Consider the following 15,033-nt stretch of genomic DNA (forward strand, 5'->3'; position numbering starts at 1 on the left):
CATAACCATGTACACAATATTGCCATCTGAAAGGGTGAGGAATATACACACACAAATACAAGCACATATTTACTTAAAAATCTCTGGAAGGAATTTAAAAATATCATATATACATACACACATCTATATCTTCAAGAAACAAAGAATACCCATTCTTCGCCAGCATACCTGAAAAATTACACAAATGGACCATGTACACCTGGTTACAAAGCTTTTTTTAATTTTTTTTTAATTTTTATTTATTTATGATAGTCACACACACAGAGAGAGAGAGAGAGAGAGAGAGAGAGAGAGGCAGAGACATAGGCAGAGGGAGAAGCAGGCTCCATGCACCGGGCAGATCCACCACTAGGTGAAGGCCTCCTCTCTGGTTTGCAGATGGCCATCTTCTCATCATGGTAGAGAACCCCACTCCTAAGGGCTCCACCCTCATGACTTAATTACCTCCTGAAGGCTCCAAACACCATCACACTGGGGATTAAATATTCAACATAGGAATTAGGTAGGGCAGGGAGACACAAACATTTCAGTCCCTAGCAGCCAGAAGAGGAATAAAAATAGAAAGGATAACTTTCAAATCAGCAAGAGAAAACCTTTCCTCCAATGGAAGGTTAAAAAGGAGAAAATAAATAGAAAGTATGGGAAGTGGAAAATATGAAATAAAATGGCAGAAATATGAACTGGCATAAAAGTTTTTATAATAAAAGTCATGGGCCAAACTTACTAATAAAAGAAACTATTAGATTAGATTAAAATACAAGTTATATATATATATATATAATCACACATATTTGTAATCTATGTATAAACACATGCTCTGCAACTTTGACTGATTTATTAATTTCTGAAATAGGAATTTAAAAATATCATATATACATACACACATCTATATCTTCAAGAAACAAAGAATACCCATTCTTCGCCAGCATACCTGAAAAATTACACAAATGGACCATGTACACCTGGTTACAAAGCTTTTTTTAAATTTTTTTTTTAATTTTTACTTATTTATGATAGTCACACAGAGAGAGAGAGAGAGAGAGAGAGAGGCAGAGACATAGGCAGAGGGAGAAGCAGGCTCCATGCACCGGGAGCCCGATGTGGGATTCAATCCCTGGTCTCCAGGATCACGCCCTGGGCCAAAGGCAGGCACCAGACCGCTGCGCCACCCAGGGATCCCCTGGTTACAAAGCTTTGATAAATTCCAAGGAATCAAAATCATGAAGACTGGGTTCTTTAACCGTAATATAATGCAGTTAGAAATTTATAAAAACGAAAGAAAACCAAACATATCTCAAGTAACTAGAATTTAAATAATATACTTCTAATAACCTTTGGGTTATTGAGAAAATTGTATTCCAAACTTAGAGCCAAACTCAAGACTGTATTAAATTAATGACACACAGCTAAAACACTACTTAGAAAAATCTCATTTTAAATGCATTTCTGAGGAAACAAAGAATGTTGAAAACAAGCTAAGTGTTCAATTCAAGAAGTTGGGCAAAAGCAACAGAGCAACAAAGCAAGCTCAAACAAGGAAATAATAAAGAAGTGGGGAGAAAATGCAATAAAAAACAGCACAAACATTAGAGGAGATCAGTCTTATGAATGCTGATTCTTGGTGGGCAACATGTGGCAAGATGATGGAAGATGCAAATAAATATGGAACTAAAAAGAGAAAATTAATACAGGTACGATAGACCTTTTAAAAATAAGAGAAGAAAAAAATAAAAATAATAAAAATAAGAAAAGAATGCTATGAACCGGAATATGTCACTTTTGTTGAGACCTTAACAGACTGACTTAATTCTTGAATGAGAAGAAATAGAAAGCATAAATAGGCCAATAAGAGTTAAATGAACTAAAATATAATCTTCTACTTTTCCTGACCCCTCAAATTTTAGATCCAATGTATTTATAAGAGGTCTTACCAAATTTTCAAGGAACTAATAATTTCCATCTTCTATAGATGTTCCAAAAATCACAAAAATAGGGAAAATTTTTTACAGCTCCTTGAGTAAGGCTACTGTAGTCTTGATTTCAAAGTAAGATAATGACAGTACAAGTAATAAAGTGGCAGTCTCATTTCTGTAATAAACATAAATGGTAAAATCTTACATAAAATATAAGTTGACCATATCTAATAATGTAGTAAAAAATAATAAATCAGAAAAAAGGAAAGTTTATCCTAGTACGTAAGACCTTACACCCAGAAACTCTACCAATGTAATTTGCCATGTTAATAGACTAGGAGGGATCCATCATGTAATTTTGCAGAAAAGGCCAACTTGCTAAGTTCAACACTTTGTGATAAAAACAAACAAACCTCAGTATACTAAGGACAGAGAGGATTTCATAAATTTTAATGATGGTTCGGACACCAAAACCCTATATCATGCATAATACTAATGGAGAAATTTTGGCTGCATTTATCATAAACTGGAATCCAGCATGTACATCTGGTATTACTACTATTATTTGACACAATGTCCACAGATTAACCAGTAAATTCAGAGCCAAATCAATAAAAATTTCAGCTATAATATGGAAGAACAAGTGTGCATTAACAGATAAGTAAACTGGGGAAAATAAGAGCAAGAAGGGAGACTTGCCTACTCAATATTAAGGTACACTACCAAACCATTCTGTAATATTAATAAATGCAGTATGATAATGACATAGGAGGAGACATAATGGAATAAGCCAATGGAATAAAATTAAAATCTCAGAGATAGATTCAAGTATAAACGGTGATTTGAAAAATTGTACACATGGTACCAAAAATCAAACGGGTGACTCTTAATATGCATCTCTGAGAAGAGGTCATTTCATCTCAGTTCAGAAAATTCTGATGTAAAAATTCAGTGAGGAAAAGTCTTTGTCCATATTGTCAAAAAACTGATTCATGACATGAAGAGAGGAGAGAGAGAGAAAAACAAAACAAAACAAAACAAAACCCTGGGTCATGACTGTATCCCATTCACAAAGATGCAGATAGATTAAAGATCCAAATGTGAAAGAGAAAACTAACGATGATGAAAGAAGAGAATATCTTTGTGACTTAGAGATGAGGAAGCGCTTCTTAAATAGACCCCCCCCAAATTTCAAAATATGTATTTTTATTACATCAGAATTATTTTTTTTTCTCAAGGAAGAATGCCAGTTGACAGTTAACTGGCAGTGATGTATTAGGACAGACAGACTAGTGACTGAGAGAGGCAGTGCTAATATCTAGACTCTACAAATTATTCCTGCAAGTCAACATGGATAAGTAGGAATCCCTTCAGAAAAATAGGCAAAGTATATAATGAACCATTCACAGCATTGGAAATCCAAGGGGCATTAATGTTTAAAGAGAGGCTCAAACCCAGTTGTCATAAGAGAAACGCAAAATATGAACAGCAAGGGCACACTTCTTCACTTTGATCAGATTGGCAAAGAATCAGATGTTTGGAAAATGCCAGATATTGGGGATATCCACCACCAAGAAGCATTTGGCCTTTGGTAGGGATGTAGACTAGTATGAGCCATTCAAGGGACCATCTGACACTCATGCAGTGAAGAATGCATGTTCTCTCTGACTGGGGATCCCACCCGTCTATTCAAGACAAATTCTCACACAGGTCCCTAAGGGGACAGCATGAAGATGTTTATCACAGAATTGTTTGGGGTGGGGAGAGTTAGGGACAGCCTAGGGAAATGGAGAAGTCAAGTGTGGTGGACACTGACGACAGAGGACTCTACACCAGTTAGGAAAGCAAAGACCTAGATGCACATTCACAGCATCCTAAGAACAGGGTGAAAGAAAGAGAAACTATGAGATCTAAAGTACATCTATGTTCTATAGCAAAGCTATGCTACAGCATCACTTATATCTATGAAGAGTACACTTGTGCACCGATATTCCCCTGCAATTAAAAAATCCAAGCCTGGGTATTAGAAATTTTAAGGGTTGTCACCTCTGGGAGAAGGGAGTGGAGGTAGGGAACGAAGATAAAAGAGAACGAATAAATAAAACAAGAAGGGACCTTGTAGTTTTTGATTATGTGCCATGAAACAGTAGATTATGATTAACTCAACCCTCCACATAGGAGGTTAAAATGAAAAGGGATTGATAACCTGCAGCGGTTGGGAAATCTTCAACTTTCAAATCAGCGAAGGTCAGCTCTAAGTGTACCAGCTACACAGCTTGCGACACGGTGTCCCTCTGCGTGGCCATCCACAGCATCTGAGTGGCCTGCAAGGCTGAACTCTGGGATGCTCCTTTGAATTAAACAAGAAGAGTTTAAACACCCTCTACAAACTGCATATCACAAGCAATGGGGGTTTTTATCTTAGTGCCTAGAGAAATTTTCCCTTTTTTATTTTTTTATTTATTTTTAAAGAAGGTGATCACTGGTTTTCTGAAGTAGCTGAAAATTAACTGTGCTCTACTCCCACTCCAGGTCTGGGGCATTTTTAGGTGAAATTGGATAAAGACTTCCGATTTGGAGAAAAGAGATGTACTATTATTTTGCTGTTGTAGAAATAACTGTTGTTTGTATCTCAAAAAGGAAGAAAGGAGTATTCAAGAGCAAGCATCTTGGAATTGGGTGGAAGGTGGTTTGACTTTGGACTGCTTGTTTAAACTTCCCGGGGCTCAGTTTCCTTATATGTAAAGTGGGGATGCTTCGGGCTTGAGGTTGTTGAGCAGAAGAAATGACACAATGTGTGTGGAGAGCTTGGCTCACACACGGTGTGAGCGTAAATAAGTAGCTGTCATTGTTCGCTTTCATCCGCGGCCTGCCCCTGGAGTACAGGTGTCGTCACACTCCTCGTTCTCTGCAGTACGACAGAGAGGGATGAATGCTGCTTGTCAGGCAGCTCCAGGGCTGAGAAAAACTCATTTCAGGTCTACCACATGAAAAAAAACACTGGAGTCCATGGAAGGATACAGAATCTCCTGTGGGTGGAGGTCAGGGTTTGCCCTCCCATGTCCAACAACACCAAATTTCCAATTTACCAGATATTAATATTAGGAAATATTAATCAGATGCTCAAGGGCTCCCTTTGGACAGAAATCACACTTCATGATGTCTATATTCTTAGCGGCCAGTTGGAAGCCTGACACCTCATAGAGACTCAAGGAATCCTGCACAACAACCCTTAAAATCCCCATTTTAAAGACTAAGAAACTGAGGCACGAATTTGAGCAAAGCTACACGGCTCATCAAGGGTGGAACCGATAGTCTGTTTGTTTTGAATCTCAAATATGACAATTTTTTCCCCTTTGGCAAATGCTTGATGGCTCTCACAGAATGTGGGAGGGGCAAGGGGTGGATTTCTAGCAACCTCTATTATTGGTTTGTTTTCTGGCCATCAAGGCTTTGATGTTCCTGGTTTTTTTCCACATCTTTTGTGAACCTCTGACTTTGTGGTATCCTTTTTCTTTTCCTGCTGGCAATGAATGCCTCATCTCAGCCTCCTCATCTGAACAGACCGGGGTGCATGATGTCTTCCCACCTACTTGGAGTCTGCTCTCCAATGTCCACCAGCTCAGTCCCAGCCCCTACTCCTGTTGTATTTTCTTCTGAAGGCTGAGCTCTGACTAGGTTCATTTACTAATTCATTTTCTGTCGCACACACATAACAGTAGCCTGGCTGGGGAGGCAGGGCCCTCGGTTTCACTCGCTGCTTTTTCTTCGGTGCCTGGAATGCCACCTGGCCCCACAGGAGAGGTGCTTGGTGACCCATTGTCCCACACTTTAAAATAGGCTCTTCTATTTATTGAGCGTGAGGCTATTCGGCAAGAACCGTATTCAATGCTTAATGCGTTTCCTCATTCTTTTTTTAATAATACATTTATTTTTTATTGGTGTTCACTTTGCCAACATACAGAATAACACCCAGTGCTCATCCCCTCAAGTGCCCCGCTCAGTGCCCGTCACCCATTCACCCCCCACCCCCCGCCCTCCTCCCCTTCCACCACCCCTAGTTCGTTTCCCAGAGTTAGGAGTCTCTATGTTCTGTCATTCTTACGCTTACTAATATTCTCACAAGATCCTGGCAGGGTGGCAATGCCACTGTCTTTTCGGGGCGCCCAGCAGGTGTGTGAACAGCTCAAGGACAGGCGACTGCATCTTGAACCAGGTTGTGCTCTTACCTTTGCTCTTTAGCTGCTGTTCTCAGCGTTTACAATGCTCCCTTCCCTCCTGATTAGCTCTCTGAAGTCAAAGCTCGGAAAGATAGTTGGCTTAATGGTTAATAGCGGGGACCCTGCCCGCACCAGTCATCGAAATCTAAATTAGGATCCTGGCTCTGCTCCTTTGGGGACAGGGGTCGGGGAAGAAAGGATGATTTCTTGCAACGCCTGTCACCTGTCACGAGCGGAGGCAAGGTCATTTGCACTGCAGAGAACCCACTCCCAGGCCTGCAGTCCTGGGTTGGCCAACCCCGCCTAACCCCGGAGGCTGCGGGGAGCCTCAGCTCCTTGCAGAGCTGGCAGCCAGGTTGGGGCTCCCCTCCCCCGCCCGCAGCACCCTCCCCTCCCCCCGGGGCGGCCCGTGCGCAGCCCTGCGCCCCTGCGTCAGGACAACGCCCACCGGGGGGCGTTGCCGTGGACATCCTTGGAATCTGTCCTCTCCTCCAGCACCAGGTTTAAAACCTCAGCAGCACGGGTCGCCTGAAGAACTGCCCGCCACCAAGGCCCCAGCGGTAGGGACCAGGTGCACAGGGGCCGGCATGTCCGCGGAGGTCCTGGAACACCGGGGCTCCGGCAGTAAGCTCTCCGACGGGCAGGTGCGTTGGGCGGCCTGGTTGCGCCAGGAGGGAAGGGAGTTTGGGCCTCGGTGGAAAAGGGCCCGAGCAATGCAATGGTGGGTGTATCCTCCTCCCTTAGAAGCTCACGGAGGAATCTGAATTTATTTGAAGGTGATAAAAATATCCAGGAAGCAACAGATAGCGCAGGCCCTCAATGCCTGTTCCCGAGGGAAGGACACTTGTCCTGTGCGGCTTTAAGGGAAACAGTGCTGTGATCTCCTAGAGTCTTGGATCAGAGCTGTGCGTCTCTGGGCAGGTCACTGTCCCTCTCTGTTGCCTGCTTTCTCTGTCCTGCCCTGCAGTGGCTGCATCTTAATGATCTGGAACGGGAGATGGGATTTTTCTAGATCCACTTTCCTGTAATATTCACGAAGTGCTCTCAGCCAGCTTTCAAAATGGCAAAATTGGAAGAAATTGTATCCTTCTTCAACTTCTGGAGAAAATGAGGCCCGAGGAAGTCTCAGACTTACTCAGACCTGGGGAAAGAGAAAATTAAACAGAGTGGAAGATGAAGAAGGCTTAGCCCTGAACTGGGAATGTGAGAGAATCCTAGATGTGACTGGGGATCACGCTCGGGGTGTGTTCTGTTCTCCGAGATTCATTGCCTTTTCTCTTGAGGTGAACAATTGCAGAATACACTCTGTGGCTGAGTATTGCACTCCTAGGCTCTAGGGTTCAGACTGAAAGCCCAGCTCTGGGAGATAACACCGGTTTATAGACGTGTGTCATCTGCAGGATTAGTGGGAGCGATCTAGAGAACAGATAGGCAGGCAGTGGGGGGAAGGATGGTTGATGTTTTAGTACAACTAGAGAGACCACAGAACTTTGGACTGATTTTATTTTTTTTTTTTTTGAGTCCTGTGAGAAAGACTTCCTTTGAAAAAGATGTGCGGTGCTTGGTAGAGAGACCTTCATGTTGAGGAGGGACAGGACATCAGACAAACCCCAGAACAAATGCTGGCTCTGTCATTGTTTAGTTCCAGTGCCATTGGCAGGGGGCCCCCACAACCATGGGGGGATGGGGGGAAGTGATCTGGTTAGGGAGCCATGGGAGGTTAGAAGACTGAGAACCATAGATTGTCACTCTTGATGACTGGGGGATAGGGAGGAACGTTTAGAGCAGGCCTGGCATTGAAAGCAGGATAGTTAACTTTGCAAAGCTTCAGGTTTTTTCATTTTGAAATTGGAATAAAAAACCCATGTCCTAGCATTGCTATAAGAATTAAATGAAATAGTATCTGTAAAGCTCTTAGCACAGTTCCTGGAGCATGGTGTCTAGCCAGAACTGGTTTGTTTGCTCAACAAAATGTGTCTGGAGCATTGGCAAGAGAGATAAGCACTGAGTCAAGCACCATGGTTGGTATACCTACACCAGGGTGGGATCCTGGGTATGGAGTCAGGAGCCGTGAGCTCGTGTCTTTGGGCTACTAAAGCTGTGGAGTGGGGAAGTCACCCAGCTAGGAGGAAGGGGCTCAGTCTGATATCTGTAAAACTGAGGTGGTGGTGGTTGAGGGGGGGCAGTTTGGACTAGGTTGAGGGGGGACAGTTAGGATTCCTTCCGGCTCTGAGAGTCTGCAAAAAAGACATAGTTTATGCCTTCTCGAAGCTCCCGACATAGATGAACAGAACATGCTAGACATAATTCGGACACGAGCCTGGAAAGCATGTGATATGTCAAGTGCTCTACACATAACAACCCTACAAGAGCTGTTTGGTCCATTCGTTCACCCAGCAGGCTCACTGTGCATCTACTATGTGCCAGGCACAGCAGAGTTTCTGCACCAGTGAAACGTGTATTCTAGTGGAGGAGAAAAATAAGACAAAAACTAATCAGACGGACACATCATTTCATGTAGAGAAAAATGCTGTGAAGAAAAATAGAACAGGGCAGTGGGGTACAAGGTGAGGGGAATCATAGCTCTGAACAGCGAAGCCAGTGATCAAATGCATATCTCACCTCCATACCTGGGGCACTCCTGGAGCACACAGCTTCCTCCCGCAGAGACGCACTGGAATCTAGAGTATGATGTGTCCACGGCAAGATGTCTGCATCTTGTTTCCTGTCATCTTGTACCGTGGGTGTGTACGCATTAATCACACACCTGATTACAAGCTTCCTACCATAGCTCCAGAAAGCACTAAGATTGAAAGTGCCCCTGGAATACCTAGCTAAATCTTGCGTGTGATTTTGAAAAATGCTCTTTTCCAAAGATTACAGAGTGTATTTGTTAGACACAACCATGGAGATTGTATTTTTCCTGTTAAGTGTATTGCCTTGTGATCAAAATTCTTTCCTTGCTGGGTGCTAGTAAAGTTAACTTTCTCTGCCCTATTTGGTTTCTGAGATACTTTTCTCTATTTTTACCCATCCTGGGTGTACATATATTTCTAAGTCTGCTCTCATGCCTTTTGAAAACAAGATATAGATGATGAGCCTATGTTCTGGAAGAGATTTGCCCAAGGCCCCATGCTGGATCAACATGGCGACACTAGGATCTGAATCCACCCAAGGCCATACCATATCACAAACATCCATGAGCTTTCTTTCATTTAAAGTCCCTCAAGTTTTGAAAAGGGGAGCTGTTGTCTCAGTTGGGTGTGTCACTAGGAGGCAGAAGGATGTGGAATTGTTGGATCTATGTTCAAGTCCAAGCTCTGTCCCTCATTAGCTGGGTGTCCTTGGACAATCCACTGAAACTTGCAGAGCTTATTTCATTATTTGCAAAATAATAGCACCCACCTCCTGGTGCTATTGTAAGGACTAGAGGGCTAATTACCTGTAAACTCTTGTAACAGTGCTAGTTGCTGCCAGCGATGATGTTCATTAGCTATAAAAAGCACCAAGTATGGCTCCTGGCACACAGTGGGTGTTCATTCAATGGCAAGTCCTATTATTAATATTAATAACAAGAAAGAGTAGTATCTTATCATATGGTAAATGTGAATTTGAAGATACATTTGGGAAAAGTCATAATTAAAAATAATCTGTGCATTTACCAGTGGTTTCAAAGTCTTCCATGGTTAAGAATCAGCTGGGGTCTTCTGAAAATGCAGATTCTAAGATCCTACCCCAGACACTCCAATTTAATAGGTTAGGGCGGTGGGGCCCAGGCATCTGCACTTGAACAGGGCATCATCCCCAGGTAATTTTGAAGTGGAGAAACAAGGAATACTCATTGAAGAACTCTGATCTAGGAAGCTTATGGGAAGAAAGTGAAGGGGACAGATGTGGGTAAGAGTAGGCTGTCAGGAGTAGTGTTGAATACCTGGTCTGCAAGAAACATGAGCCTTAATATGAATATATTGCCCGTAGCAGAAGGAATTATCTAGAATGATATTTAGGAGTCTGGGTAACTGACCTGCTACGTTCCACCTGTGGGACTTCAGAGGAGTCACCCCTTCCTTTCTCTGGCATTGTTTCCCCATCTGCCAACTACGGGGGTGGAACTAGATGAATTCTAAAGATAGGGCCAGCTCTGCGAGTCAAGTGTCATGTGGGCATCAGAAGCTGAACGGAATGCTTAGAACCAGGAGGGAGTATTCATGTCAGCTTGGGAATACTGAGGTCTCCTGTAAGGAGGAAGACCCAAGAGGACTTTTGAAGGGGGCTAAGATATTTGAAAAGGGAGGCAGGAGGGTGGTGCAGAGCATTTGCTTTAAGGAGAAGCTGAAAAGACAAGGAGAAAGCTGATTTGCTGGTGAGGTGAGTCCTGTGGGCGGAACTCGGGAGATGAGGTACTGAGATACTCCTGAATATCAGAAAGAGGTATTTTATCCTGCTGGCCATGGGGAGCCTTTAAAGAATTCTGAGCAGAAAGAGGACACAAGAGAAATTCTGTTAGGCTGGATGGATACAGATCACTAAGAGCTGGATTAGTGTGGGAGCAGTGGGAACAAAAGAAGGGCCTGACCTGACCCCGAGGGTCATTTCTGGAAAAGGTCAGTTAGGACTTGGACATGCACAGGAGCAGGAAGGTGGTGGTGATGGGAGGGTTGGGGAGGGGTGCATTCAAGGCTGAATTGCCCTAGTCATAGGTGGTGGCTGTTAAGGTGTACCTGGAATGTGTTACTTTTCTTGGAGGCCAACAGAAGAGAATGTTGCCAATGGACCCGAAACGGAAATCTTTTGTCATTTCAGTGAAACCAGGAAGGACTAGGGGCTCAGTGTGCTCTGGAGGAAGAAGAGTGGTGTCAGAGACTCCTGTGCATATCTCTGGCAGGGTTTAAAAAGGGGGAGGCAGGGCAGTGTCCTGCAAGAAGCTGTGAGTCACAGACGGATGTAGGCTGGGGTCCCATGGTGTGGGGTCCTGCCCTGGCTCTGTCGCTGACTGCATACCTAAGGGCAATTACTTACCTTCTCTGATACTTCTTTTTGTTGTCAATAAGAGCGGACACTTGGTAGATAATAAAACCTACCTCCTGAATCGTACCAACATTCAATGAGATGATCCGAATCAAGTGCTTGTTATAATGCCTGGAACATTACAGACTCTTCATACATGGTAGATTAACTATACTGGAATTAAAAAAAAAAGACAAAAAATCTGTATTCAAGAAAAATAACATCATGGTCCATTTAAGGGTATGTAACAGTTCAGTTTTCCCATTCACTGAAGCACCCTGCTGATGATTTTGGTTTTTGCCCCACACCTTTGGTTTTGGTGGAGTTCTTGGAAAATATTAATTTTTTGAATGAAAAGAATTTCATTTTGAGGGTCTCAATATTTCAGCAGGGCTTATGATGATGCTGAGTCACTGGGAGAGCGACTGGGAGAGTCATTGGGCAGGCTCTCAACAAGGCTTCTCACTGAGCTGATGTAAGGCCCATTCCACTAATTTCATTAACTTTCTTACAAGAGAGTAATTGTTCTGCATGGTTTGGTTTTGTTTTTCTTCCTGGTTTTAGGCACATGCTATTTATTTGTGGGTACACAGGGAACTTTAGATATTATTATAAAACTTGACTGTATAGTTTTTAAAGATTGCAGCAAACCCTGCAATGCCAACCCTAATTGCACCTTAGTTTGCTGTCATATGAAGGTGGAAAGTGCTATTTTATTGTCATATTTTATTTAGTGTAATATTTTATTCTGAATGATTCTGAATGATGAAAATAGTGTCATATTTTATTTAGTGTAAGACATCCATCTTCTGGCAGGTCATTTGTGTTACTTTTATGTATTTTTTGACTCTTTCAATAACTGGATATCTTAGATCCTAGCTTACAGGACATACAGCTTTCCTTTTTTTTTTTTCATACAGCTTTCCTGAGCATGATGCTTCCCTGAGATCCTTGCCAAAGGCCAAACAATCATTCTTGTGTATTTATAATATTTCCATCATTTTTATATGTAAACTGTTCTATTGTTTTTTTTCATCATGTGAATACTGCTTACAGAGCTTATTATTAGCATGATTTTCTAGATGAGGAAACTTAAAAGGCCAAGCTATTTGCCCAAAGTGTTTCAGCTGGTAATTGAAAGACAGAAGACTTCAACCCAGATCTTTGGTCTCAAACACCTATTTTTAGTACTTTGAACACTGTATTTTTCAGTGTTTTCCTGAACAATTTTTGAACTGTATTATACCATCTCTGAGGATCTCCGTGTTGTGTGTCTATTACGCCAAATATCGAGGCCCTGAAGGATGAGGCATTGTCTTATTCATTTTTGGATCTTAGAGCTATAATGGTGTCTGGCCCTTGGTAGGTGCTCATTAAAAGCTATTGAATCTATAGGATGACCGGTAACATCACTGAATAAAGGTTTCTGAAATTGAATTCTGACCTAGGACCATCATTGAAAATATCACTTCCCTTGACTTACTTATCTTCTCCCAGAAGTTGGGTCCTTCTGTGTAGAATATATGTAGCTTGTTGTATTCCAGGCCTTAATTAGAAGAGAAAGTTTATGCCAGACTCTTCCTTGAAGATTTCACAGGAAAACATTGTAATCAAGACTACTTCATCTTGTAGGAAACACGCTACATTGAAGACAACTCCAACCAAAATGGTGCCATATCACTGATCTTCTCACTCAAAGAAGAAATTGGTGCCCTGGCCAAAGTCTTGCGGTTATTTGAGGTAAACATTCATTTCTGCCTTGGACAATGCATAGCAGACTTCTGGGTTATTTTCTAATTGCCAGGAGAAGAACATGGGATCTGGAACTGAGAGGCTTGATTTTCAGCTCAGGCACTTAACATTAACCAACTGTGTGACCTTAGTGAAGTCTTCCATTCTGTCGAAACTGCTGTGTCTCTATTCACAGAATCAGAATCTGTGAATCATTCAGAATCACGAGTTGTACACATAGGAAGCTGGCCATGGTTTCAGACATCTTTTATCAAGCTTTTCCTGAATTAATTACTATCTTTTTGGTATTCCCAAAGCACTTTACTTTTAAAGTGCTTCAGGCAGAGAACCTTGGCTTAGTCATCTTTATATCCTCTACAGACCAGTTTTATGCATATTTAATGTTCACTTAAGAATGAAATTAATTAGAAGCAAAGCAAATTAGGCTTTATTTTATTTTTTAATTTTTTTGTCCTGGATTTTAAGAGGGAATATTTTTGAACCAATTATTTTTAACCCTAAATTCTTTAATAAAATTATATCGCATGGGTACCTAGGTAGCACAGTCAGTTAAGTGTCTGACTCTTGGTTTCAGCTGTGGTGATGATCTCAGGGTCGTGACATGGAGCCCCATGTTGGGCTCAATGTAGAGTCTGCTTGGATTTCTCTCTCCCTCTAACCCTTCCCCACCACCTCTCTCTCTCTCTCTCAAATAAGTAAATCTTTTAAAAAATTATATATGGTGACTGAATACATAAATCAACGGAGAAGAGACACATCTCTCATGCAGAAGAATTCCAAATAATTTAAGTGGATACTCTATACTCAAAGAAGAACAGCATCACTCTCCACTCTTTAAGTGTGGGGGGCACAGTGTGACTTTCTTCTAAATAGGACAGGATGGAAAGGGGATGGAGAACCCAATACACAGTAGCTCAGCCAGGTGATGAAGGTCAGTATCAACAGTGATAAGTCATGTAGGTAGGAAGAACCCTTGATAGGACTTGATAACAGCACTTTACCTTTGTGGTCTTCCTCCTCTGAAACCATAATCCCAATCTAGCTAGAAGAAAAACATCAGACAAGTCTCAATTAAGGGGCATTGTACAAAATACCTGACCCACACTCAACAAAACTATTTAGATCATCAAAACCAAAGAGTGTCTGAGGAACTGTCACAGTCAAGAGGAGGAGCCTAATAGGATATAACCTCTAAATGCCGTGTGGGTCTGGAGTGGGAGCCTGGTACAGGAAAAGGACATTAGATATAAAGGAAAAAATTAAAATACAGTATGGTCTTTAGTTCATGAACATGCATCAGTATTAGTGCATTGGTTCTACCACACATTCCACAATAACATATGGTGCTAATAGTAAGGGAAGCTGGGTGCAGAGTATACAAAAATTTTCTATATGTCATCTCAGTTTTTCTATAAATCTAAAACCTATCTAAAAAAATAAAGCCTATTTTTAAAAACATTGAACATGTCTATCCATAGGAGGTGGGGGGGAGGGGGATGTCTGCCTGAATGAGAGCAAGCAACAAAGAGAAGAAAGAGCACTTTCTGAATGACAAACTGTTCATAAGGAAAAATGAATCTGTAAAATGCTCCTGTGCAACATTCTAGCCTTTGTATTATACAGTTAATCAGCATTTTCCCTCGAGAGGTCAGGCCTTAATCAGTTAATAAATTAAATAATAGTAAATTAACAGGATGTTTTCAACCTAATAAATAAACCACAAGCAACTAAATTACCAGTACTAGATAAAATGCACCCGGAGGGTGTGTGTGTTGTGTGTCTGTGAGTGTGTGTACTCTGGATGAACTTTTTAAAGCATTATCTAAAACTCAACTGCCATGGTCAATAAGTGGTATTATTATATACATCTACAGAGGAGGAAGTAGAAGTCACCATACTGGGATTGGTGGAGGGGCTTTTTGTCAATGTGTATTGTGTTTTTTTTTTCAAATATATTTCAGAACTTGCTCTAGACATCAGCTTCCCTTCTGCCCTTCCAAACAGACTGGCAACATGCAGAGTTAAGTTATCCTCCTTCCTATCCTCATTGAAGGAAGATAGGAAATTGAATTCTAGGGCAGCCCCAGTGGTGCAGCGGTTTAGCGCCGCCTGCAGCCCAGGGTGTGATCCTGGAGACCCTG

The 15,033-nt window shown here is 41.9% G+C and overlaps 1 protein-coding gene across 1 annotated transcript in view; it reads left to right on the forward strand.

Annotated features, from left to right (window-relative positions):
- Nucleotides 1-6,618: 6,618 nt before the first annotated feature.
- The window catches only part of PAH (phenylalanine hydroxylase), a 73,807-nt gene continuing 65,392 nt past the window's right edge, over nt 6,619-15,033 (forward strand). The window contains exons 1-2 of the mRNA XM_055336510.1: nt 6,619-6,777; nt 12,773-12,880. Coding sequence (XP_055192485.1) covers nt 6,721-6,777; nt 12,773-12,880 — 165 coding nt within the window. The 5' untranslated portion in view covers nt 6,619-6,720. The remainder of the gene's footprint in view (nt 6,778-12,772; nt 12,881-15,033) is intronic.

The sequence above is a fragment of the Nyctereutes procyonoides genome, unplaced genomic scaffold, assembly GCF_905146905.1.
Source record: "Nyctereutes procyonoides isolate TBG_1078 unplaced genomic scaffold, NYPRO_anot_genome, whole genome shotgun sequence".
Lineage (NCBI taxonomy): Eukaryota > Metazoa > Chordata > Mammalia > Carnivora > Canidae > Nyctereutes > Nyctereutes procyonoides.